Source organism: Oncorhynchus kisutch, linkage group LG3, assembly GCF_002021735.2.
Source record: "Oncorhynchus kisutch isolate 150728-3 linkage group LG3, Okis_V2, whole genome shotgun sequence".
NCBI lineage: Eukaryota > Metazoa > Chordata > Actinopteri > Salmoniformes > Salmonidae > Oncorhynchus > Oncorhynchus kisutch.
This window is the reverse complement of record NC_034176.2, coordinates 72,015,239-72,042,009: the sequence shown is the minus strand read 5'-3', so window position 1 is coordinate 72,042,009 and position 26,771 is coordinate 72,015,239. Positions and strand designations below refer to the sequence as shown.

Genomic DNA, 26,771 nt, shown 5'->3' with positions numbered 1-26,771 from the left:
CTCTCGCCTCTCTCTCCTAAATGACCTAAAACAGGGCATTTTTACGAGGATTAAATGTCAGGGATTGTGAAAAACTGAGTTTAAATGTATTTGGCTAAGGTGTATGTAAACTTCCGACTTCAACTGTATATATTAGACACACACACCCCTTCATCATCATGTTTAACCTCCTAACATTCAAGCTATCAGTGAACACTGTGCCATACACAACCATTCAAAAGTTTGGGGTCACTATTGTTTAAAGAAAAGCAAATTTTTTGTCCATTAAAATAACATCAAATTGATCAGAAATACAGTGTAGACATTAACAATGACTATTGTAGCTGGAAACGGCTGATTTTCAATGGAATATCTACAAAGGCATATATAGAGGCCCATTATTAGCAACCATCACTCCTGTGTTCCAATGGCACGTTGTGTTAGCTAATCCAAGTTTATAGTTTTAAAAGGCTAATTGATCATTAGAAAACTATTTTGCAATTATGTTCGCACAGCTGAAAACTGTTGCGACTCCGGGATACTGAGGCGACCCCGGAATGTTGGCCCTCTAGGCAGAGTTCCTCTGTCCAGTGTCTGTGTTCTTTTGCCCATCTTAATATTTTATTTTTATTGGCCAGTCTGAGATATGGCTTTTACTTTGCAACTCTGCCTAGAAGGCCAGCATCCCGGAGTCGCCTCTTCACTGTTGATGTTGAGACTGGTGTTTTGCGGGTACTATTTAATGATGCTGCCAGTTGAGGACTTGTGAGGCATCAGTTTCTCAAACTAGACACTCTAATGTACTTGTCCTCTTGCTCAGTTGTGTACTGGGGCCTCCCACTCCTCTTTCTATTCTGGTTAGGGCCAGTTTGCACTGTTCTGTGAAGGGAGTAGTACACAGCGTTGTACAAGATCATCGGTTGCTTGGCAATTTCTCGCATGGAATAGCCTTCTTTTCTCAGAACAAGAATAGACTGATGAGTTTCAGAAGAAAGTTCATTGCTTCTGGCCATCTTGAGCCTGTAGTCGAACCCACAAATGCTGATGCACCAGATACTCAACTAATCTAAAAATGGCCAGTTTTATTGCTTCTTTAAATCAGAACAACCGTTTTCAGCTTTGCTAACATAATTGCAAAAGGGTTTTCTAATGATCAATTAGCCTTTTAAAATTATACACTTGGATTAGCGAACACAACGTACCATTGGAACACAGGAGTAATGGTTGCTGGTAATGGGCCTGTACCCCTATGTAGATAGTCAGTTTCTGGCTACATTAGTCATATTTAGTCATCATGTATTTCTGATTAATTTGATGTTATTTTAATGGACTTTTTATTTTGCGGTTCTTTCAAAAACAACAACAAATTTAAGTGACCCCAAACTTTTGGATGGTAGTGTATATTGCAGTGGTTAGAGTGTTGGACTAGTAACCGGAAGGTTGCAAGTTCAAACACCCGAGCTGACAAGGTACAAATCTGTCGTTCTGCCCCTGAACAGGCAGTTAACCTACTGTTCCTAGGCCGTCATTGAAAATAAGAATTTGTTCTTAACTGCCTTGCCTATTTAAATAAAGGTTAAAAAAAAATTTTTAAAACACTTACATTCAGCGGAAAAGTAATAATAACCTATAATCATGTGATATACAGTAGCCAGATTCTAGGTGATTGCACCTATTGAACACGGTCTGGGGCACTATAAAGGGAATAGGGTTCCATTAGGAACACAACCAGGACATCTCAAGCAAAGGACCAAACAGAACAAAGACTTCCTTTCTACCATGCCACCAGATTGATATCAATGTATGTTTTGAGGTTGGGAAAGTGAAGTAGTGTATGAAAGTGTGAGACTACAAGCGTATGAGAGGATCACAATACAGTCAGATGGAGGATGATGGGGAAACATTCAAACCCTGTGGAAAGATCCTAGAAAACAGACATACATTCATCTCCTAAAGCACGTCAGCCCTACAGTCGTGGTCATAGTCCTGTCACATAGGTAAGATATGAAGATCTGTCAGACTGTCATTGTCTCTGCCTGCTTCTCCTGCCGGCAGCATCTTAGAGCCGCTAGTGAAACAGAGTTAAGCATCACTTAAATACCACTCCTCTTAGAGGCTGACACAGAAAAACGCATACAGCTACCCAGGAATTCTAATATATTTTGATAGCTGCTGGCAAGATGCTGCATTTAAAAAACATTCATCATATGAATGTACTGCCAACCAGACCCGTCTGGAGCTGTGCTCTACAGCCAGCTGGGTGAATTTTTATCTTAGACTGTAAAATTAGGTTGTGAGAATAGAAACATTACTGTAGTTTTGCATAAAAGATAAATAGGATATTTCAGACCTTATTGATAAACCATAGTATAAACTGAAATACAGTGGCGTTTTATAAAAGCCAAAGGCAAAGTCTGTAAACATGGTTGTCTCCAACTGCTTATTAGATGCACATTTGAATATTTAATTAATCTAATATATGCTGTGTTCCTCCCTAAACAATACATTGGTAAAAAGCATTTCCACTTCCAACACCACTATCTGATTGAGGGCTATAGTTACTGATATGTAGCGCAATCCTCAGAGCATAGCAGCAGTTCCCAGAACAGTCTCAGTGGTAATGCATCTTATTCACACTAGCTATCTAGTAGAAAGACGGGAGCAGCTGTCTGCTATCACCTCTCATAGTGGTATCTTGGTCTCATAATTCATTCCTTCCGGAACAATAACTTTGCCTGACGACAAGCCCTCTCTCCCCTTCCAATAGATTCATCAGATGGGATCCAATTAGAGGTAATAGAGGGTAGGAGGATAGGCTTCAATTAACTACTGATAGACAATGGCCCAAACATTATACAGCTTTATGCTCTGAGGAAATCATATCCCAACCTCATGGATTTTGTGTTTACCCAACTAAACTCAGAAAGCATATGGTTACAGGAGCTTAAAACTATACATTCCTGGGGGGCTGTGTTTTTGAAGCCTTGAAGATTGCAACTGGAAATGATGAATAATCAATGCCATGACCCTTGATGTGAAGCCTCAGGGAACTGGATTAAGACCTATTGAGTGCTCTATATACTGCTAGGGCCAGTTACTGGAACAGTTCTCAACATAGGACCTATACTGTTACATTGATATTACAACCACCAGATATTATCCATCAGTGATGTGTTTGCAATCAAAACCCTGGCTAATGGCCCCAGCAGAGCCCTGACCTCACTCACACACAGACATACACAATACTCTGTCCGACTATTTTCTCTGTATACATCAATGATGTCGTTCTTGCTGCTGGTGATTCTCTGATCCACCTCTATGCAGACGACACCATTCTGTATACATCTGGCCCTTCTTTGGACACTGTGTTAACTCACCTCCAGACGAGCTTCAATGCGATACAACTCTCCTTCCGTGGACTCCAACTGCTCTTAAATGCAAGTAAAACAAAATGCATGCTCTTCAACCGATCGCTGCCCGTAACTGCCCGCCTGTCTAGCATTACTACTCTGGACGGTTCTGACTCTGAATATGTGGACAACTACAAATACCTAGGTTTCTGGTTAGACTGTAAACTCTCCTTCCAGACCCACATTAAGCATCTACAATCCAAAATTAAATCTAGAATCAGATTCCTATTTCGCAACAAAGCATCCTTCACTCATGCTGCCAAACATACCCTTGTAAAACAGACTATCCTACCGATCCTTGACTTCAGCGATGTCATTTACAAAATAGCCTCCAACACTCTACTCAGCTAATTGGATTCAGTCTATCACAGTGTCATCCATTTTGTCAACAATGCCCCATATACTACCCACCACTGCGACCTGTATGCTCTCGTTGGCTGGCCCTCGCTTCATATTAAATCGCCAAACCCACTGGCTCCAGATCATCTATAGGTCTTTGCTAGGTAAAGCCCAGCCTTATCTCAGCTCACTGGTCACCATGGCAGCACCCACCCGTAGCACACACTCCAGCAGGTATATTTCACTGGTCACCCCCAAAACCAACTCCTTTGGCTGCCTTTCCTTCCAGTTCTCTGCTGCCAATGACTGGAACAAATTGCAAAAAACACTGAAGCTGGAGACTAATATCGCACTCACTAACTTTAAGAATCAGCTTTCAGAGAAGCTTACAGATCATTGCACCTGTACATAGCCCATCTGTAAATAGTCCACCCAGCTACAGTGCCTTGCGAAAGTATTCGGCCCCCTTGAACTTTGCGACCTTTTGCCACATTTCAGGCTTCAAACATAAAGATATAAAACTGTATTTTTTTGTGAAGAATCAACAAGTGGGACACAATCATGAAGTGGAACGACATTTATTGGATATTTCAAACTTTTTTAACAAATCAAAAACTGAAAAATTGGCCGTGGAAAATTATTCAGCCCCTTTACTTTCAGTGCAGCAAACTCTCTCCAGAAGTTCAGTGAGGATCTCTGAATGATCCAATGTTGACCTAAATGACTAATGATGATAAATACAATCCACCTGTGTGTAATCAAGTCTCCGAATAAATGCACCTGCACTGTGATAGTCTCAGAGGTCCGTTAAAAGCGCAGAGAGCATCATGAAGAACAAGGAACACACCAGGCAGGTCCGAGATACTGTTGTGAAGAAGTTTAAAGCCGGATTTGGATACAAAAAGATTTCCCAAGCTTTAAACATCTCAAGGAGCACTGTGCAAGCGATAATATTGAAATGGAAGGAGTATCAGACCACTGCAAATCTACCAAGACCTGGCCGTCCCTCTAAACTTTCAGCTCATACAAGGAGATGACTGATCAGAGATGCAGCCAAGAGGCCTATGATCACTCTGGATGAACTGCAGAGATCTACAGCTGAGGTGGGAGACTCTGTCCATAGGACAACAATCAGTCGTATATTGCACAAATCTGGCCTTTATGGAAGAGTGGCAAGAAGACAGCCATTTCATAAAGATATCCATAAAAAGTGTTTAAAGTTTGCCACAAGCCACCTGGGAGACACACCAAACATGTGGAAGAAGGTGCTCTGGTCAGATGAAACCAAAATTGAACTTTTTGGCAACAATGCAAAACGTTATGTTTGGCGTAAAAGCAACACAGCTCATCACCCTGAACACACCATCCCCACTGTCAAACATGGTGTTGGCAGCATCATGGTTTGGGCCTGCTTTTCTTCAGCAGGGACAGGGAAGATGGTTAAAATTGATGGGAAGATTGATGGAGCCAAATACAGGACCATTCTGGAAGAAAACCTGATGGAGTCTGCAAAAGACCTGAGACTGGGACGGAGATTTGTCTTCCAACAAGACAATGATCCAAAACATAAAGCAAAATTTACAATGGAATGGTTCAAAAATAAACATATCCAGGTGTTAGAATGGCCAAGTCAAAGTCCAGACCTGAATCCAATCGAGAATCTGTGGAAAGAACTGAAAACTGCTGTTCACAAATGCTCTCCATCCAACCTCACTGAGCTCGAGCTGTTTTGCAAGGAGGAATGGGAAAAAATGTCAGTCTCTCGATGTACAAAACTGATACAGACATACCCCAAGCGACTTACAGCTGTAATCGCAGCAAAAGGTGGCGCTACAATGTATTAACATAAGGGGGCTGATAAGGGGGCTGAATTTTTCAGTTCTTGATTTGTTAAAAAAGTTTGAAATATCCAATAAATGTCGTTCCACTTCATGATTGTGTCCCACTTGTTGTTGATTCTTCACAAAAAAATACAGTTTTATATCTTTATGTTTGAAGCCTGAAATGTGGCAAAAGGTCAAAGTTCAAGGGGGCCGAATACTTTCGCAAGGCACTGTACCTCATCCCCATATTGTTATTTTTTTCTCTTTTGCACCCAAGTATCTCTACTTGCACATTCATCTTCTGCACATCTATCACTCTAGTGTTTAATTGCTAAATTGTAATTACTTCGCCACCATGGCCAATTTATTGCCTTTACCTACCTAATCTTACTTCATTTGCACACACTGTATATTAACTTTTCTATTGTGTTATTGACTGTATGTTTGTTTATTCCATGTGTAACTGTGTTGTTTGTGTCACACTGCTTTGCTTTATCTTGGCCAGGTCACAGTTGTAAATGAGAACTTGTTCTCAAATGGCCTACCTGGTTAAATAAAGGCGAAATAAGAAAATACAATAACACACACACCAACCTGTGTATGGCACTGACAGAGCAGAATTCAGTCTGGGCCTTGCAGCAGCAGCAGCAGAGGGAGTATTTTGAAAACAGTCTCTAATATGTAACCCCTATAAATCTGCCCACTTATGTCCAAACCCAGCCCCTTCTATCTCCCTCTCTCTCAATCTCTGTTCAACCCAGGCCTCCTCTCTCCAACCTAGGCCACCTCTCTCCCTAACCCAGGCCCACCTCTCTCCAACCTAGGCCCACCTCTCTCCAACCTAGGCCACCTCTCTCCAACCTAGGCCACCTCTCTCCAACCTAGGCCACCTCTCTCCAACCTAGGCCACCGCTCTCCAACCTAGGCCACCTCTCTCCAACCTAGGCCACCTCTCTCCAACCTAGGCCACCTCTCTCCAACCTAGGCCACCTCTCTCCAACCTAGGCCACCTCTCTCCAACCTAGGCCACCTCTCTCCAACCTAGGCCACCTCTCTCCAACCTAGGCCACCTCTCTCCCTAACCCAGGCCCCCTCAAAAGGGGCTTTTTGGCATGGGAAACATATGTTAACATTTCCAAAGCAAGTGAAGTAGAAAATATACAGAAGTGAAATAAACAGAAAAAGAGCAGTAAACATTATACTCACAGAAGTTCCAAAAGAATGAAAGACATTACAAATGTCATATTATGCATATATACACACAGTGTTGTAACGATGTACAAATGGTTAAAGTACAAAAGGCAAAATAAATAAGCATAAATATTTTTACAATGATATCTTTACATTGATGTTTATTCTTCACTGGTTGACCTTATCTTGTGGCAACACATATTGCTGCTGTGATGGCACACTGTGGTATTTCACCCAATAGATATGGGACTTTATCAAAATTGAGAGAAATATGTGTCTCCAATGTGGTCATACATTGGGCATGAGGCTTGGAAGTGCAGCTCAGTTTAAACCTCATTTTGTGGGCAGTGTGCACATAGCCTGTCTTCACTTGAGAGCCAGGTCTGCCTACGACGGCCTTTCTCAATAGCAAGGCTATGCTCACTGAGTCTGTACAAGGTCAAAGTGTTCATTAAGTTTTGGTCAGTCACAGTGGTCAGGTATTCTGCCACTGTGTACTCTATGTTTATGGCCAAATAGCATTCTAGTTTGCTGTTTTTTTGTTAATTCTTTCCAATGTGTCAAGTAATTATCTTTTTGTTTTCTCATTATTTGGTTGAGTCTAATTGTGTTGCTGTCCTGGGGCTCGTTTGTGAACAGAGCCCCAGGACCAGCTTGCTTAGGGGACTCTTCTCCAGGTTCATCTCCCTGTAGGTGATGGCTTTATGGAAGGTTTGGGAATCGCTTCCTTTTAGATGGATGTAGAATTTAATGGCGCTATTCTGGATTTTGATCATTAGCGGGAATCAGCCTAATTCTGCTCTGCATGCATTATTTGGTGTTCTACATTGTACACAGAGGATATTTTTGCAGAATTCTGCATGCAGAGTCTCAATTTGGTGTTTGTCCCATTTTGTGAATTCTTGGTTGTTGAGCAGACCCCAGACCTCACAACCATAAAGGGCAATGGGTTCTATAACTGATTCAAGTATTTTTAGCCAGATCCTAATTGGTATGTCGAATTTTATGTTCCTTTTGATGGCATAGAATGCCCTTCTTGCCTCGTCTCTCAGATCGTTCACAGCTTTGTGTATTTCTGCATTGTTTTAGTGATTCACCATAGGCCCCCTCTCTCCTCAACTCAGGCCCCCTCTCTCCTCAACTCAGGCCCCCTCTCTCCCCCTCTGCCTCTTACCGACTCAGAGTGGAACAGACAGACACTTATCTACTTAGACGCATATAAATTCAGCGATAGGGAGGAGAACGTGGAAGATAAACTGTCGACCTTCGCAGGCGATCCATACTGTCAAAACTCACATCTGAAACAGCAGAGGCCTCAAATTACTTGTGGGCAATTCCACTGTAACTACATTTTTCATTTAAAATGTATGCCAAAACAAACCATTAATTTAAAAGTTTAAACCATACACCTCTATGCACAATGACTACTTTGACCAATTTACACTGAACATTTTACAAAAACTAATTTAGTGGAAGAACTGTGCAGATAAAGTTTCAGTAAATTCTTTAAAAGTTTGTCAACGTTAGTTAAATATCTGCTCCAAATAATTCAACATGTCTGCAGATAGAATGGTGTCAGCTATGACATCACACATTGACTTCAAAAAAATCTATTTGGGTTATTGAACAGTAAGTGAAGTGGATTTACATCTGGTATTGGAATTGCAGTAACGGAATTTCATCATTGGTCCCTGATCTGTACGACACAGAAATGCATAATTATGGATATGAATGGTATTCTCTTCATGGTGATCTATCCTAAATAGGTTCACAAAATGTATAAATATACAATATCCTCCTTTGCATATTTGAGTATTATTCTACACACTGGCTATTATTTTAATGAGCTCTGCCCCCAAACAAGAGCAAATTTGGTTGGTCCGGACCAAATCTGAACCAATCCTAGATATCTATGTTTCACATGTTTGGACATCAAGTATAGCACAGTAGAGCATAGTACATCACAGTAGAACTCAGAAGAGTACAGTACAGCAGAGTAGAGTTCAGTACAGTATAATAGTGTACTGAACTCTAGTTAACCTACTGTGTACTGTACTAAACTCTACAGTACTGTACTTTTATTTTCTGTACTGTCCAAACTAGAGGTCGACCGATTATGATTTTTCAAAGCCGATACCGACCAACAAAAGCTGATACCGATTAAATCAGACGATTTTTATAGTTGTAATAAATTACAATTACAATAATACTGAATTAACAATGAACACTTATTTTAACTTAATATAATACATAAATAAAAACATGTTCAATTTGGTTTAAATAATGCAACAACACAGTGTTGGAGAAGAAAGTAAAAGTGCAATATGTGACACGTAAAAAAGCTAACGTTTAAGTTCCTTGCTCAGAACACGAGAACATATGAAAGCTGGTGGTTCCTTTTATTAACATGAGTCTTCAATATTCCCAGCTAAGAAGTTTTAGGTTGTAGTTATTATAGGACTATTTCTCTCTATACCATTTGTATTTCATATACGTTTGACTATTGGATGTTCTTAAAAGCACTTTAGTATTGCCAGCCTAATCTTGGGAGTTGATAGGCTTGAAGTCATAAACAGAGCTGTGCATCCCAGCATTGCTAAGAGCTGCTGTTTGAATGAATGCTTACGAGCCTGCTGCTGCCTACAACCACTCAGTCAGACTGCTCGATCAAATCATATCCTTAATTATAATAAACACACAGAAATACGAGCCTTTGGTCATTAATATGGTCAAATCCGTAAACGGACATTTTGAAAACAAAATGTTTATTCTTTCAGTGAAATACGGAACCGTTACGTATTTTATCGAACGGATGGCAATCCTAAGTCTAAATATTACATTGCACAACCTTCAATGTTATGTCATAATTATGTAAAATTCTGGCAAATTAACGATGGTCTTTGTTAGGAATAAATGGCCTTTCAACAGTTTGCAATGAGCCAGGTGGCCCAAACTTCTGCATATACCCCGACTCAGCTTGCACTGAACGCAAGAGAAGTTACACAATATCCCTAGTTAATACTGCCTGCTTACATGAATTTATTTTAACTAAATATGCATGTTTAAAAAATATACTTGTGTATTGATTTTAAGACAGGCATTGATGTTTATGGTTGGGTACATTATTGCAACCATTGTGCTTTATTTCGTGAATGAGCTTTTGTTAAATTATCAAGTTGAAGTAGGCTGTGATTCAATGATAAATTAACAGGCACCGCATTGATTATATGCAATGCAGGACAAGCTAGTTAACCTAACAATATCATCAACCATGTGTAGTTAACTAGTGATTATGTGAAGATTAATTGATTGTTTTTTTTACAAGATAAGTTTAATGCTAGCTAGCAACTTACCTTGGCTCCTTGCATCCACAAGGTCCTTTTGATGCTGCACTCGTCTAACAGGTGGTCAGCCTGCCACGCAGTCTCCTCGTGGATTGCAATGTAATCGGCATCCAAAAAGGCCGATTACCAATTGTTATGAAAAGTTTAAATCGGCCATCGGTCGTCCTCTAGTCCAAACTGGTGACCCCAACTGTGGCTTATGGCCACTATGATTTCCCATTGAATTGACTACAATCTGATTTGGTAACGAAATTGAGTTTTAATCACTTAATAATTCAGAAACAAAATTGATATCAGTAAAAACTATCTAATTGATAGGTCTACCTTTACTTGTTACTTCTGTGAACTTTCATTATCATCTCTCCTCATGATGGAGAGAAATGAAAAAATATTTTACAGATACCAAAAACCCACATGCTGTAACGGAATTTCAAGCCACAAGGTTTCTTAAACTTACAGAAGGCAGAAAAATCTATCCAAAATTAAACATGTGTTGATATTAGTTGGTAAGGTACTTTGATATATTTGGTAAAACCTTTAAGGACTTTTTATGGTAGATGTAGTCTTAGAATACTTATCCATCTGTTTGACCAGAAATCAAAGCCTTTGCTTTTTCCAAATTTTAAGGATGGAAAAAGGGTTAAAAAATGTATATGCCTTAATAAAAAAATGTGACTTTTAGCTTTCATTTGATATGCTCCTATGAGCTTCACATGTTGGTGCTCATGGGTCCTGTTACTGTGTTACTGAGACAGAACACTTAATAACAATACGACAGACAGGTTAGGATGTGGGAATCATTTCATCTTTCTACTCTATTTAGTCGTAATATTCAAGTAAATGGTGCTTCCTGTCTTTAGATCAGTCTCTACATAGCATATAAACTCGTACCAAAGTTTATATGTTAGTACGCACAGTAATATGTATGTGCATGTGTGTGTATATTTAATGTACTATGCACACACTGTCATTATTGACGTTACATAATATAACTTATTATGGCCGTTAATATTGTATGTCTGCCTAGCCTAGTGCCTACAGTGTCTCACTCTGTGTGTGTGTGTGTGTGTGTGTGTATGTGTGAGAGAGAATCATTCCCCTCTACAACACAGCTTATGGATGTGAGATCTTCACACATTGGTACCCTGTGTCATCACCCATTCATCTGTGACGCAGAAGCAGGTGTGCAGCGTGGACCATCCATACTCCAACAGTGCATTAACCCCCAGAGATGTTCTCAGAAATACAATGGCAGCACACACAGAAAATGGCTCACTCTCACCAACACTACTCACTAACCCCAAAAACATCAAATGATTACTTAAAAAGTTTGCCCCTGCAGTAATGCACTTTATTGTAGTCTTGGCTTCATTATTGCATTAAATAATTGATATGTAATAGGTTCCTTCTGTAAATAAGGAATTGTTAGAGGTCCATAAATAAGCGCTGTAAAACTGCAATGTACCATGTGAGGCGATACCAAATCAGAGACTAATGAGATCTCCTGCCATTTATGTAGATTATTTCAACAGACACACAATAATTATTAAAACACAATCTGAGAGAATGTGATCCCTTCCTCTCGTTGAATAGTATCTCCCCTCACCACCTTGGCTCTCCATCGCTCTGTGGTTGCTGTGTTTACACAGGCTAACACGTTGAACTAACACATTGTGAGTGCACTGCTCCTACCTTTGCAGGCACAGCCATGAATTAGACCGATTAATCGGAATGGCCGATTAATTAGGGCAGATTTCAAGTTTTCATAACAATCGGAAATCGCTATTTTTGGGCGCCGATTTGCCGATATATTATTATAAATTTTTTTACACCTTTATTTAACTAGGCAACACACTCTTATTTTCAATGACGGCCTAGGAACGGTGGGTTAACTGCCTCGTTCAGGGGCAGAAAGACAGATTTTCACCTTGTCAGCTCGGGGGATCAATCTTGCAACCTTACAGTTAACTAGTCCAACGCAATAACGACCTGCCTCTCTCTCCTTGCACTCCACAAGGAGACTGCCTGTTACGCAAAAAAAAAAGCCAAGGTAAGTTGCTAGCTAGCATTAAACTTATTTTATAAAAAAAAACTATAAATCATTATCACTAGTTAACTACACATGGTTGATGATATAACTAGATATTATCTAGCGTGTCCTGTGTTGCATATAATCTGACTGAGTATACAAGCATACAAGTATCTAAGTATCTGACTGAGCGGTAGTAGGCAGAAGCAGGCGCGTAAACATTCATTCAAACAGCACTTTCGTGCGTTTTACCAGCAGCTCTTCTTTGTGCGTCAAGCATTGCGCTGTTTATGACTTCAAACCTATAAACTCCCGAGATGAGGCTGGTGTGATCGAAGTGAAATGGCTGGCTAGTTAGCTCATGCTAATAGTGTTTCAAACTTCACTCGCTCTGAGCCTTGGGGTGGTTGTTTCCCTTGCTCTGCATGGGTAACTCTGCTTCGATGTGGTGGCTGTTGTCGTTGTGTTGCTGGTTCGAGCCCAGGGAGGAGCGAGGAGAGGGACGGAAGCTATACTGTTACACTGGCAATACCAAAGTGCCTATAAGAACATCCAATAGTCAAAGGTTAATGAAATACAAATGGTATAGAGGGAAATAGTCCTATAATAACTACAACCTAAAACTTCTTACCTGGGAATATTGAAGACTCATGTTAAAAGGAACCACCAGCTTTCATATGTTCTGAGCAAGGAACTGAAACGTTAGCACATATTGCACTTTTACGTTCTTCTCCAAAACCTTGTTTTTGAATTATTTAAACCAAATTGAACATGTTTCATTAACTACTTGAGGCTAAATAGATTTTATTGATGTATTATATTAATTTAAAAGTGTTAATTCAGTATTGTTGTAATTGTCATTATTACAAATACAAAAAAATATATATATTTTTTTAAATACGTAAAAAAAAAAAAAAATTGATTGGTTTTTTTGGTCCTCCAATAAATCAGTATCGGTGTGACCTCTAATTACGATGCCTGAACAAACACACACCTGGTCCATGAGCAGAGCATATTCAAACCATAGCAGCACCGTCGAGTCTACATGCGGCCCAGAAACATTTTCTGATGAACCTGAGGCCATTCGGAGGGAACTCATAAATTGGAATTAAAAATGTAAGCATTTTAAAATCGGGACCAAATTCCCCTAACAGTGAGAGATGCACTGCATAGAAGATGGAGCAATCGTTACTTACATATAACATACCATACCCATAGTATCGTAGCCAGAAAAATTCACATTCAATCTACTGTACATACAAGAGCGGCTGTTAACTTTGTAAGTGGATTATTAACTGTGGATGTTGATGTTGATGTTTGTTGTTTGTGTCAGCTGCCTTTTTATGACTGTATTGCAAGTGTCAAACCTGTGTGACACGTGTCTGATGGAGTGCCATTTCATGTGTACTGCAAACAGACATCACTAGTGTATCAAACATGGATCAAGCACCACAGTAATGAATGGCTTCTGGCATCTCTCCACACAACAAACCATTACATCTCTCTGTCACATTTTGTACTATTTTCTACATTGTAGAATAATAGTGAAGACATCAAAACTATGAAATAACACATATGGAATCATGTAACCAAAAAAGGATAAAACAAATCAAAATATATTTTAGATTCTTGAAAGTAGCCACCCTTTGCACACTCTTGGCATTCTCTCAACCAGCTTCACCTGGAACACTTTTCCAACAGCCTTGAAGGAGTTCCCACATATGCGGAGCACTTGTTGGCTGCTTTTCCTTCACTCTGTGGTCCAACTCATCCCAAACCATCTCAATTGGGTTGAGGTCGGGTGATTGTGGAGGCCAGGTCATCCGATTCAGCACTCCAATCACTCTCCTTGGTCAAATAGCCGTTACACAGCCTGGAGGTGTGATTTGGGTCATTGTTCCATTGAAAAACAAATGATAGTCCCACTAAGCCCAAACCAGATGGGATGGCACATCACTGCAGAATGCTGTGGTAGCCATGCTGGTTAAGTGTGTCTTGAATTCTAAATAAATCACAGACCGTGTCACCAGCAAAGCACCCCCACACCATCACACTTCCTCCTCCATGCTTCATGGTGGGAACCACACATGTGGAGATCATCGGTTCACCTACTCTGCGTCTCACAAAGACATGGCAGTTGGAACCAAAAATCTCACATTTGGACTCATCAGACCAAAGGACAGATTTCCATCAGCCTAATGTCCATTGCTTGTGTTTTTTGGCCCAAGCAAGTCTCTTATTATTAGTATCCTTTAGTAGTGGTTTCTTAGCAGTAATTCGACCAAGAAGGCCTGATTCACACAGTCTCCTCTCAACAGTTGATGTTGAGATGTGTCTGTTACTTGAACTCTGAAGCATTTATTTGGCCTGCAATATCTGAGGCTGGTAACTCTAATAAACTTATCCTCTGTAGCAGAGGGAACTCTGGGTCTTCCTTTCCTGTGGCGGTCCTCATGAGAAACAGTTTCATCATCGCGCTTGATGGTTTCTGCGACTGCACTTGAAGAAACTTTCAAAGTTCTTGACATTTTCCACATTAACTGACCTTCATGTCTTAAAGTATCTCTTAAGGATCTGCCCCTGTTTTTCAATTTTCGCCTAAAATGAAATACCCAAATCTAACTGCCTTTAGCTCAGGTCATGAAGCAAGGATATGCATTTTATTGGTACCATTTGAAAGGAAATACTTTGAAGTTTGTGGAAATGTTCAAGGAATGTAGGAGAATAAACACATTAGATTTGGTCAAAGATAATACAACGGAAAAAAACTTTTTTTGTACCATTGTCTTTGAAATGCAAGAGAAAGGCCATAATATATTATTCCAGCCCAGGCACAATTTAGACTTTGACACTAGATGGCAGCAGTGTATGTGCAAAGTCACACCCCCAGGCTGTGTAAGGGCTATTTGACCAAGGAGAGTAATTGGAGTGCTGCATCAGATGACCTGGCCTCCTCAATCACCCAACCTCAACCCAATTGAGATGGTTTGGGATGTGTTGGACTGCAGAGTGAAGGAAAAACAGCCACACCTGTTAATTGAAATGCATTCCAGGTGACTACCTCATGAAGCTGGTTGAGAGAATGCCAAGAGTGTGCAAAGCTGTCATCATGGAAAAGGGTAGCTACTTTGAAGAATCTCAAATATAAAATATAATTCTGATTTGGTTTACACTTTTTGGGTTACCACATGATTCCATGTGTGATTTCATCGTTTTTGTCTTCATTATTATTCTACAATGTAGAAAATAGTACAAATAAAGAAAAGAAAAAACCTGGAATGAGTAGGTGTGTCCAAACTTTTGACTGGTACTGTATATCATGAACACAAAAACATTAAACATCAAGAATGTGTTACTGTCTAGGAGACGTGCTGAGAGGCTTCAGCTTAATCTAATCTAATTTAAGCCATCCTAAAATCTAAACTTGATGCCCTCAATCTCACACAAATTATCAATGAACCTACCAGGTACCTCCCCAAAGCCTTAAACACGGGCACCCTCATAGATATCATCCTAACCAACTTGCCCTCTAAATACACCTCTGCTGTCTTCAACCAAGATCTCAGCGATCACTGCCTCATTGCCTGCATCCGTAATGGGTCAGCGGTCAAACGACCTCCACTCATCACTGTAAAACGCTCCCTGAAACACTTCTGCGAGCAGGCCTTTCTAATCGACCTGGCCGGGGTATCCTGGAAGGATATTGATCTCATCCCGTCAGTAGAGGATGCCTGGATATTTTTTTTAAATGCCTTCCTAACCATCTTAAATAAACATGCCCCATTCAAGAAATTTAGAACCAGGAACAGATATAGCCCTTGGTTCTCCCCAGACCTGACTGCCCTTAACCAACACAAAAACATCCTATGGCGTTCTGCATTAGCATCGAACAGCCCCCGTGATATGCAGCTGTTCAGGGAAGCTAGAAACCATTATACACAGGCAGTTAGAAAAGCCAAGGCTAGCTTTTTCAAGCAGAAATTTGCTTCCTGCAACACTAACTCAAAAAAGTTCTGGGACACTGTAAAGTCCATGGAGAATAAGAACACCTCCTCCCAGCTGCCCACTGCACTGAAGATAGGAAACACTGTCACCACTGATAAATCCACCATAATTGAGAATTTCAATAAGCATTTTTCTACGGCTGGCCATGCTTTCCACCTGGCTACTCCTACCCCGGACAACTGCACTGCACCCCCAACAGCAACTCGCCCAAGCCTTCCCCATTTCTCCTTCTCCCAAATCCATTCAGCTGATGTTCTGAAAGAGCTGCAAAATCTGGACCCCTACAAATCAGCCGGGCTAGACAATCTGGACCCTTTCTTTCTAAGATTATCTGCAGAAATTGTTGCCACCCCTATTACTAGCCTGTTCAACCTCTCTTTCGTGTCGTCTGAGATTCCCAAAGATTGGAAAGCAGCTGCGGTCATCCCCCTCTTCAAAGGGGGGGATACTCTTGACCCAAACTGCTACAGACCTATATCTATCCTACCGTGCCTTTCTAAGGTCTTCGAAAGCCAAGTCAACAAACAGATTACCGACCATTTCGAATCTCACCATACCTTCTCTGCTATGCAATCTGGTTTCAGAGCTGGTCATGGGTGCACCTCTGCCACGCCCAAGGTCCTAAACAATATCTTAACCGCCATCGATAAGAAACATTACTGTGCAGCCGTATTCATTGATCTGGCCAAGGCTTTCGACTCTGTCAATCACCACATCCTCATCGGCAGACTCGACGGCCTTGGTTTCTCAAATGATTGCCTCGCCTGGTTCACCAACGACTTCTCTGATAGAGTTCAGTGTGTCAAATCGGAGGGTCTGCTGTCCGGACCTCTGGCAGTCTCTATGGGGGTGCCACAGGGTTCAATTCTTGGACCGACTCTCTTCTCTGTATACATCAATGAGGTCGCTCTTGCTGCTGGTGAGTCTCTGATCCACCTCTACGCAGACGACACCATTCTGTATACTTCCGGCCCTTCTTTGGACACTGTGTTAACAACCCTCCAGGCAAGCTTCAATGCCATACAACTCTCCTTCCGTGGCCTCCAATTGCTCTTAAATACAAGTAAAACTAAATGCATGCTCTTCAACCGATCGCTACCTGCACCTACCCGCCTGTCCAACATCACTACTCTGAACGGCTCTGACTTAGAATACGTGGACAACTACAAATACTTAGGTGTCTGGTTAGACTGTAAACTCTCCTTCCAGACCCATATCAAACATCTCCAATCCAAAGTTAAATCTAGAATTGGCTTCCTATTTCGCAACAAAGCATCCTTCACTCATGCTGCCAAACATACCCTTGTAAAACTGACCATCCTACCAATCCTCGACTTTGGCGATGTCATTTACAAAATAGCCTCCAATACCCTACTCAACAAATTGGATGCAGTCTATCACAGTGCAATCCGTTTTGTCACCAAAGCCCCATATACTACCCACCATTGCGACCTGTACACTCTCGTTGGCTGGCCCTCGCTTCATACTCGTCGCCAAACCCACTGGCTCCATGTCATCTACAAGACCCTGCTAGGCAAAGTCCCCCCTTATCTCAGCTCGCTGGTCACCATAGCATCTCCCACCTGTGGCACACGCTCCAGCAGGTATATCTCTCTAGTCACCCCCAGAACCAATTCTTTCTTTGGCCGCCTCTCCTTCCAGTTCTCTGCTGCCAATGACTGGAACGAACTACAAAAATCTCTGAAACTGGAAACACTTATCTCCCTCCCTAGCTTTAAGCACCAACTGTCAGAGCAGCTCACAGATTACTGCACCTGTACATAGCCCACCTATAATTTAGCCCAAACAACTACCTCTTTCCCAACTGTATTTAATTTTATTTATTTATTTATTTTGCTCCTTTGCACCCCATTATTTTTATTTCTATTTTGCACATTCTTCCATTGCAAAACTACCATTCCAGTGTTTTACTTGCTATATTGTATTTACTTTGCCACCATGGCCTTTTTGCCTTTACCTCCCTTCCCACCTCATTTGCTCACATTGTATATAGACTTGTTTATACTGTATTATTGACTGTATGTCTGTTTTACTCCATGTGTAACTCTGTGTCGTTGTATCTGTCGAACTGCTTTGCTTTATCTTGGCCAGGTCGCAATTGTAAATGAGAACTTGTTCTCAACTTGCCTACCTGGTTAAATAAAGGTAAAATAAATAAAAATAAATAAATAAAAATCTCCCCCCAGCACATCGCTGAGAGAAATTGTATGAAGATGTACGAGACCCAGAAGCTCTCGCTGCAATCTCAGCACAGTTACGGTGTCTAGAATACAAATCACACTGTAAGAGCTTATGAGAACCTGTGCACAGATGTCAATTCAACATCTATTCCATGTTGGTTGAACATCATTTCATTGAAATGACGTTGGAAACAATGTGGATATAACCAGTGTGTGCTCAGTGGGATGTTGCTTACTGACTGACTGTGTGCTCATGTCTGCTGACCAATAAGGAAAGACCTTATAGTCAGAACATAAAGACTAGCAAGCATTGCTCTGTACTGTAGCTGTTGGATGCAGAAATCAAATGAGAAGCTATTTCCCCACTTACTGTATGAGTGTTGACAAAGCTTACTACAACTCAAATACACTGAAAGCTGTTTCATCTGACCGGAGTTAAAAAAGGAAAATAAAAACAGGAAAGTGTAAGTTACAGAATGTACAGTCTTCTAAGATCCTTCACACTGTATTTGTTTCAGGAAATAAACATTGCCTGGAAGCAATATTGTTGTAGTATTACAGACAAATCACTGCTTCGACACACACACACACACACACACACACACACACACACACACACACACACACACACACCTTATTGATTTGTCATGCCACAGATACGTATTCTATCAATATCAGGATTGCACCCAATTACAGCGCATGTCAATTTATTTATACATAGGTCTAGACTAGACTACTGTATTTAATTAGTTTTGTAGGTTGGTTAATCAATCACAACCAACTTCTGATTAGATATGACAATAGTAGCCTACTAAACCAAGGCAAAGGAGAGGTTCTGCTGGCAAGTTGGTGATATCAGCTCGCATAACAAGGTAAATGTTGACAAATGATAAGCGCTTACCTGTCATAACTCCATCGACTGTATGACATGTTCCTGTTGCTGCTGACTCCTTCCATGACTTCTATGGGGTGTTGCTAAATAGGGTTCAACGTGACACGAAAATAAAACCTGGGTTTAGATGCCACGCCGATATTTCCCACCAGTTCTAGCATTTACTCCTCGAACGAATGAGAGTTGAGATGTGGTGCACATCGATTCAGGGACTCACTTTCTATAGGCTATACCATTTGGAATGAGAAGGGAAAAATCAGTGCGCGCAAATTGACAAGCTTGTCAATAATTTGACGAATGCATGGGTTGCTCCATTGGTTGCGCGCACGCAGCCATGTCGCCATGTATTTCGATTAAATACATCATCGCGTAATTTTCACATCACAACGAGCAAAAAATATGTCAAATCTCCATCCTCTGTAACAGCGTCCCCCAGATTGTAACGCCCGTTAGTCTCATCTGGTGATGATGTTGGAAAGGTGTAGCATTGTAATTTGAATTATTAAATCCATTTGTTGGCCTGCCATTTATACCATCATTATTTAATTATTAATGGACAGTATTGAGCTCTATCTCCTTGGGCATGATTGATAGCCTACACATGCTTACATATTCATGTTTTTTTTCTGGTTGCACTGTGAATGAAATATCATTTTCAGGCATATACAAGTGGTCAGAGCTATCTGTTGTTATTTCATGGCCTTCAGAAAATCAACATTGACCAAAAGCAAGGCCTTAATAATAAAGAGAAATCACTGCTTCTGTATGTACGTGCGCGCGCACACACACACACACACACACACACACACACACACACACACACACACACACACACACACTGTTCTAGCAAAATCAAATATATTTATTAACACTGATTGACAACATAAGCCAGTTACAGAAAGCATGGGTTTAATCTTTTTGTGTTGCGTCTGGAGGTGTTTGGCACATAGGCTTATTATTGCCTTGAATACAACCTGTTGACCCTGAATCCCTTAAACTCTCCTTGACAGCTCAGAGGGGGAGAGAGAGAGATGTGATGAATGCCTGACAGCCAATGTCCCTTAGGATTGGCCTTGAAGGTCGCTAAGCAAAGGCATTGAAAAAGCAGATTGACAGTTGAGAATTCGTAGCAGTCATATAGTTCAAACTAGAACATAATTATACTGAAGAAAAATATAAATGCAACATGCAACAATTTCAAAGATTTTACTGAGTTACAGTTCATATAAGGAAATCATTAAATTGAAATAAATTCATTAGGCCTTAATCTATGTATTTCACATAACTGGGCAGCCAATCAGAATTAGTAGTTCCCCACAAAAGGGCTTTATTACAGGCAGAAATTATCCTCAACATTTCTAACAGTACAGCAGGATTGAAAGAGAGTGTGCGGATGAATAAAGGGGTCCCTCATTATGAGGTACATTGAAAGTTCACACAAAAATCTGTGTCAGTGACAAGAATGAGGTAAACACATATAATGGTCATCAGATTTTCTAAAGCAGCTGGTTTGGATGCCTGCCTTCCGGACTGTGACTTTGAGCCAAATGCAAAGCGAGCTCTTTCATTGGGACATTGAGAGGGATTCGCCTAGGAAGTGTGGATGAGTGGGCACCCTCCCTTCCTTTCTCCTGCCAAACCCCAGCGTCAATGGATAGACGCTATGAGGGGGTGGCGGTGGACCTTGGCAGTCTCAATAGGGGTCCCTCAGAGGCATGGTGAATCCGACCCAAGCTCAATAGACAAAGGGGTTGACTCCCTGACAACTGGGACAGGCAGCTCAGATAAACCGTGAGAGTTTGGGGATGTGCAGTAGCCCACTGAGTCATGACTTTAAAAAACACGAGCCAGCTGGGAAATTGTGTCCCAGTGAACAGTTGAGATTATACAATGCCATGTAACGATTATACAATGTCTTGTAACCTTTCCAAAGAAATCTCCCACTCCCTCCAGAGAAACTCAGCATGACTGCTGATTGATGATGGTGCTGGCGAACAAGGAACAGAATTCCCTTTGATTTAATCAGGTGATTTGCAGTAATAAAGGGTGCCATTGAAATCCTTGTCCTTATTAGTGCCCACATTTTAGGCTTTTGAATACAGTAGAGTGAGTCAGCAAAACACAGGTGGAGGATATGAAACCAAGTGGTAACCAAGGGGATGCAGAAATCCATTAAGAGAGTCACTCAAACATAAAATACCTACAACAACATGATATTTGTGTATTTTGTTGCCAGTTGATGTGTGGGCATTCATTACTATTCAATTCTGAGTTTTCTAGTTTGAACCATGTTAAAAGACAAGGAATATCATCCACCATCATCATTGATACATACAATTGACAGTTTTATGACTTTAGAGGCACTGCACTTCCCAACATATATCCTGTCTCGGCTTCCTCTAGTGTAGACAGTGAGAGAGAACAAATGAAGGAACAGGAGAGAGAGGGAGAGAGATGACGTGCAATAAGGTAATAGTGGTAAGTTCATCTCTCTTTAAAAAATCTCTGAAGAAACCACAAAGCTCATACAATATGTATGAGATGATTACCACCAAGCTTAAACTCTCAGTGAAAAGATGGTAATATCCTGGTATTTTAACAGAGCTGGAATAAAGAAAATTCATTACAGCGCGTAAGGGAATTGTGCCCTCCCAACACAATTTTCTCTATATCCCATTCCCTTAATCTGAAATGGGAAACTGTAGTATATTTATACTCCGACCCTCTCACCTTTCATTTGTAGTGGAGACGATAATCACTGCAACAGATAGTTGACGGACACCACTGAGCACACACACAACTGTCAGTGTCACACCTTCTAATGAGCCACATGAATGTGTGTGCATAAGCACAGTGTTTGCAGTTGTGTGTCCATGTGGGAGAGATGCAGTATAGGCCACTGTGTGTTCATCTCTACAAAGGAACCCCTGAGGGAAAAACAGACTGGAATGTTCCGTGATACTTCGGTGAGAAGAACTGGAGTTATTCATCCTTCCCTCTGTATATTTTGATCAAAAGACTGCAGTTGAGTGGAGGTCTATAGCCAACTGAGATATATCTCCAGACAGTCTTTCATGCATTATATATCTGAGAATTAAGGAGGAAATGTCTCGTGAGCCCAACTGCTGCCATGGTGCCTGGTCAAAGCCTTGCTTTAATTTCTGCCGGCAGAAATCTAGTTGATGAGAATAATGTCCTCTTCGTGACTTTTTAGGAGCCATTACAGATCAAACCTAACTCCACAAATATCACCGGAGCTTATATCTGAGAAATTATTTGACAGCTGTGGGGTCCAGAGGCCCAGCAGTGACACATTTGTGCCCCCTGTGTCTTTCTAGGTACAGAAGCCCTGTCCTGCAGTGACAAAACTGTCTCTGACTTGTTTAGTGACAGTAAATTGCTACAGCTGTTATGAATGAGTCTAAGCATAATGTGATTGGATTGCCATAGCCATCTGTTCCCCAGTCAATATAATTCTTTAGATAATGTAGAACCAGTCAAAGGACTTATAGCTCATCTTGATTTCCAGTAGCCTACACAGTAGACGTTCAGAGGCTATGCATTCAGACTCATGCACCACATCACGTAAGGATTTCTCCAGTATACAGCCGTAGCAGTCAGAATGATACATTGTATGGTTATTTGGAGACAAAGCCAGGTAGAATGGTAATAGCATTTAAATGGCTGTGCTTGACTTGAGTGCACTACACACTGTATTGTTTCCAGCCCAGCAACACCACACAGATGACTCAGAGTCAAGGCCACCGAGAACACACAGCCAAAAGTAGGAATTATCTTCAAGGGTTCTTTTCAAACCAAATCGCACAGTGATCCTCTGTTGATTTATGAGACATTTGTGCAGGGTGCTATGGAAACCATGGCCCTGTCCTGCTATCTCCACTCCAGAGTTGTGTTCTACAGTCTGGAGACGGCCAATCAGATGTGAAGAACTGAAGTGCTGCCTGGCGTCTTACACCATATTTCTGCTGTGATGATGGAGATGACAGGAATAACATGACCATCAGCCAGAGAGAGATGAGCCACACGTGTACACTTACCCTCCATACAAGAACACATTTGTTCCTGTAAGGCAGATCTATCCAGCTGGAAGACAATAAGCTATAGTAGAATATGTTACATCACCAATAAGACAGATGTTTTCACGCAGACAGTTCAGAGGTGGTGTTAATGTTGGAATGTTATTAGTGAAGACAGTGGTCCATCCTCATTATGACAACAGGTGTTCAGTGGGTATAAAATGATGGAATCTTCTCATCTTATTCCTCTTTGATTGGATACATCCATTTTCTCAAAGCAAAAATCTCAAAGCAATATCTGCCAACACAACTGTTATTGTTCCACCTCGCTTCACAATACAAGGTCAACAAAATATGAAGTTCACCAAATATAGGACTTCTCAAAAAAACTAAAACAAAAGGAATATTCTCTATTATAGTTGGCTGAATGACAGATTTTATTATAGCACCAGAAGCTATACATGGGGCAAGGTGCATGGACGTGAAAATAAATAAAAAATATATGAATTGAATGTACTGTACATAAAGTTTGCCAAAACTCTTTTGGTGGTGGTACTTTCAGACTCCACCATTGAGCAGAACACATTAATCTATGACCCAAACATTGACCTAGAGAACAGTGAAGAGACGAGTGAACGGCCTACCCACGATCCACCCTGCTAGTAGGTCAGGTGGGCTGAGTGGAGGCGTTCAACCAACACATTGGTTGACATTTGCAGTATAGGCATTGGGCAAGGTAGTGGGGAATGGTCAAGGAAAATGTGTCACCATCACCAAGAACTCTTGGAACATTTGTCCAAATGAGGACTAATCAAATCAAGAGGAGGAAAGGTTCTGGACCACAGGTTGGTCAAGAACCAATGTAGGCCTACAGTCTTCTTCAGTTCAAAACCAGCTAAGGGAATTATACGTTCCTCTTTACATATACACACAGCTGTGCTGTGAGAGCATATTCACTTACAGACATATACAAATACTTGTCAACTAGTTTGATAAGAAAATAATGTATAAAAGTATCAAGTAAAAACATTTAATCAAGTCCATCAAACAATCACTTTCATGTTTCTGTTTGTCTTATATTACATGATGATATAACAACACTACAATAGTTCATTGGTTTCTATTAAGCAGAAATACAGATCATATTGAAAAGGATGACAAGACAACAGAATGTGTGAATTGTCTTGATGTTAACTTTAAAGGTGAGAGGTCAGGTGATGTAATGGCAATGATGTAACCTCCATGTGACTGTGGGAGTCATGGAAACAGCTCCAAACTGGCCCAGAGTCACACCAATAACCTTGGAGGACATGAACGCATCTCCAAGAATAATTGAAGGCAGTGTGTAACAAACAACCATGTCATTGAAATGAAGTTACAGTTTGTTTATGAGTGAGCTTCAACAGCTCAATACCTCTGTCTACTTTAAGTAATAACTACGTTCCAAAAGAGAGCCAAATAGATGGTACAAAAATCAATGTTCCAACTGAGAGGGATTGATTTGAAAAGATATGTCAGAGAGGAACATTTCTGAAACTGGTCTGCTATTAAATTCATCATTATCAGTGAGGTACATAAATACTACCCATGGTCTCTTCTGTACTGCTTGGCAAAGATACAAAATATAAAGAGTTTAAAATGTTTAATTCTGATTAGGCCAACCTGACTCTGAGCTAGTCAACAACAACAGGTAAGAGTCAGAGAAGAGTTGTACAACTAAATAAATAAAACAGGTTTGATATCATATTATTAGAAGCCTAAAGTCTATGAACCTTACATTACAAATACAGTAAACATTCCATATTTGGCCAGTGAGATGAGTGCAGAATCCATAGACATAGAAATGGATCCGCTGATGACGCTGGAAAGTTAAGTTGTCATAATAACTTTAGGGCTATCTAGGTTTATACTGTACAGTGTACATACTTGTATACATGTTATGTTCATAGAAGTCAAACCAAACTCATCAACCTTACACGCTGTACTGTGGCGATTTAATAAGTCATTACAAATGCGCTTTCAAAATCACATCAAATGTCACTTATGTACAGTAGCGGATGAGCACATGGATGTAAAAACGGATATGGCATGACATACACAGAGCTTCATAAGATCACCTCTCTATTCTGATGACAAACTGGTAACTAGTAAACCTCTCATTGACATTCTGGATATATATATTTCTCATTCAATCTCGGCAAAAAGTACAAATGTCACTGCAAGGCAAGAAAAAGTCCTTCAGAATACAAAAAATGATATTGTTTAGCTGATTTAAGAGGCAATGTTTAGTGTTAGGACTTTCTCATATGAATTGGATTATTGTTGAAGGCCAAGAGGAGTTTGGCGTTGTCAGTTTCTTCTAGAAGTGAAGTCTGGGGGCGGGGGGGGGAGGCAGTTCCTGGTTGCTACCACAGGAACCTCTGTTGAAGTCATGCACGTGGAGAAGGCAGCACTCAGTCATCCATACAAGATGTCATGTCAGGCAGGAGGCGGGGACTGGTGACAGCAGCTGGGTGACTGACAGTGATAAGGCCCACTCAGACGATCACACAATGGCAGCCACTCTTGTCCTTTTCTTTCCGCGTGGGTTCTGGCGAGGGCGGGCATTCCTGTTCCTGGAATTTCCTGTGAGGAGAAAGTGCATTATTACATTATGAGTAAGCAGAGATAGAAGGATTCTAACAAAATAATCTGACTCACTCAAGCAACAATTGTTTTGTTCTGGCTTTGAGTGTAGATGGGATCACATCCTGTAGTTGTCTTCATAGAAATGGTATTCCTTTACTTCTACAGATATATCATTGACATTAGGGCATTCTCACATATGAAATTCGGTACCCTGGTTCAGATCTCTGGAGCGTTTGTGAGAATTCCACAGAATACGTTTTGATTTCACAAGACCTGAAAATAACAGTTTCAGGGTGCAATTAGCAAGACGCACATTCTACATCATTGTTTTCCAACCCTGGTCCTCCACATGTTTATTGTAACCCTGGACAAGCACACCTGATTTAACTTATTAACTAATCATCAAGCTCTCAATGAGTTGAATGAGGTGTGTTTGTCCAGGTCTGCAATGAAACTGTGTAATGTTGGGGGTACTGGATGACCAGGGTTGGGAAACACTGGTGTAAATGATGTTAGCAAGCTAGCTTGTCCAAATGGGCAAAAAAGTTCCACGCGTCTCGCACTGCCACGTAAATACTTGGTACTCTAGTCCTAGATCTTGAACCCACTACTCACGCAGGACAAGGATTTGTTTCAGCTAGGGTTCGTTTATGTTTTAAACATGCTTTTGTCACACCCTGATCTGTTTCACCTGTCCTCGTTATTGTCTCCACCCCCTCCAGGTGTCACTTGTTTTCCCCAGTGTATTTATCCCTGTGTTTCCTGTCTCTCTGGGCCAGTGTATTTATCCCTGTGTTTCCTGTCTCTCTGGGCCAGTTTGTTTTGTATGTCTTTCAAGTCAACTAGCATGTTTTCCTGTACTCCTGCTTCTATTCTCTTTTTGCGAGTCCTCC

The 26,771-nt window shown here is 40.8% G+C and overlaps 2 protein-coding genes across 4 annotated transcripts in view; both read right to left on the bottom strand.

Annotated features, from left to right (window-relative positions):
* tub (TUB bipartite transcription factor) overlaps positions 1-19,478 on the bottom strand; it is a 120,251-nt gene extending 100,773 nt beyond the window's left edge. The window contains exon 1 of one of the 2 annotated variants that reach the window (XM_031813696.1): positions 19,223-19,478. In XM_031813696.1, the coding sequence (XP_031669556.1) occupies positions 19,223-19,278 (56 nt within the window). In that variant the 5' untranslated portion in view covers positions 19,279-19,478. The remainder of the gene's footprint in view (positions 1-19,222) is intronic. The other variant, XM_031813684.1, reaches the window with a different exon arrangement.
* A 4,350-nt stretch (positions 19,479-23,828) lies between these two features.
* The window catches only part of rras2 (RAS related 2), a 43,354-nt gene continuing 40,411 nt past the window's right edge, over positions 23,829-26,771 (bottom strand). For both annotated transcript variants that reach the window (XM_020479635.2, XM_031813671.1), the window contains exon 6: positions 23,829-25,875. In XM_020479635.2, coding sequence (XP_020335224.2) covers positions 25,788-25,875 — 88 coding nt within the window. In that variant the 3' untranslated portion in view covers positions 23,829-25,787. The remainder of the gene's footprint in view (positions 25,876-26,771) is intronic.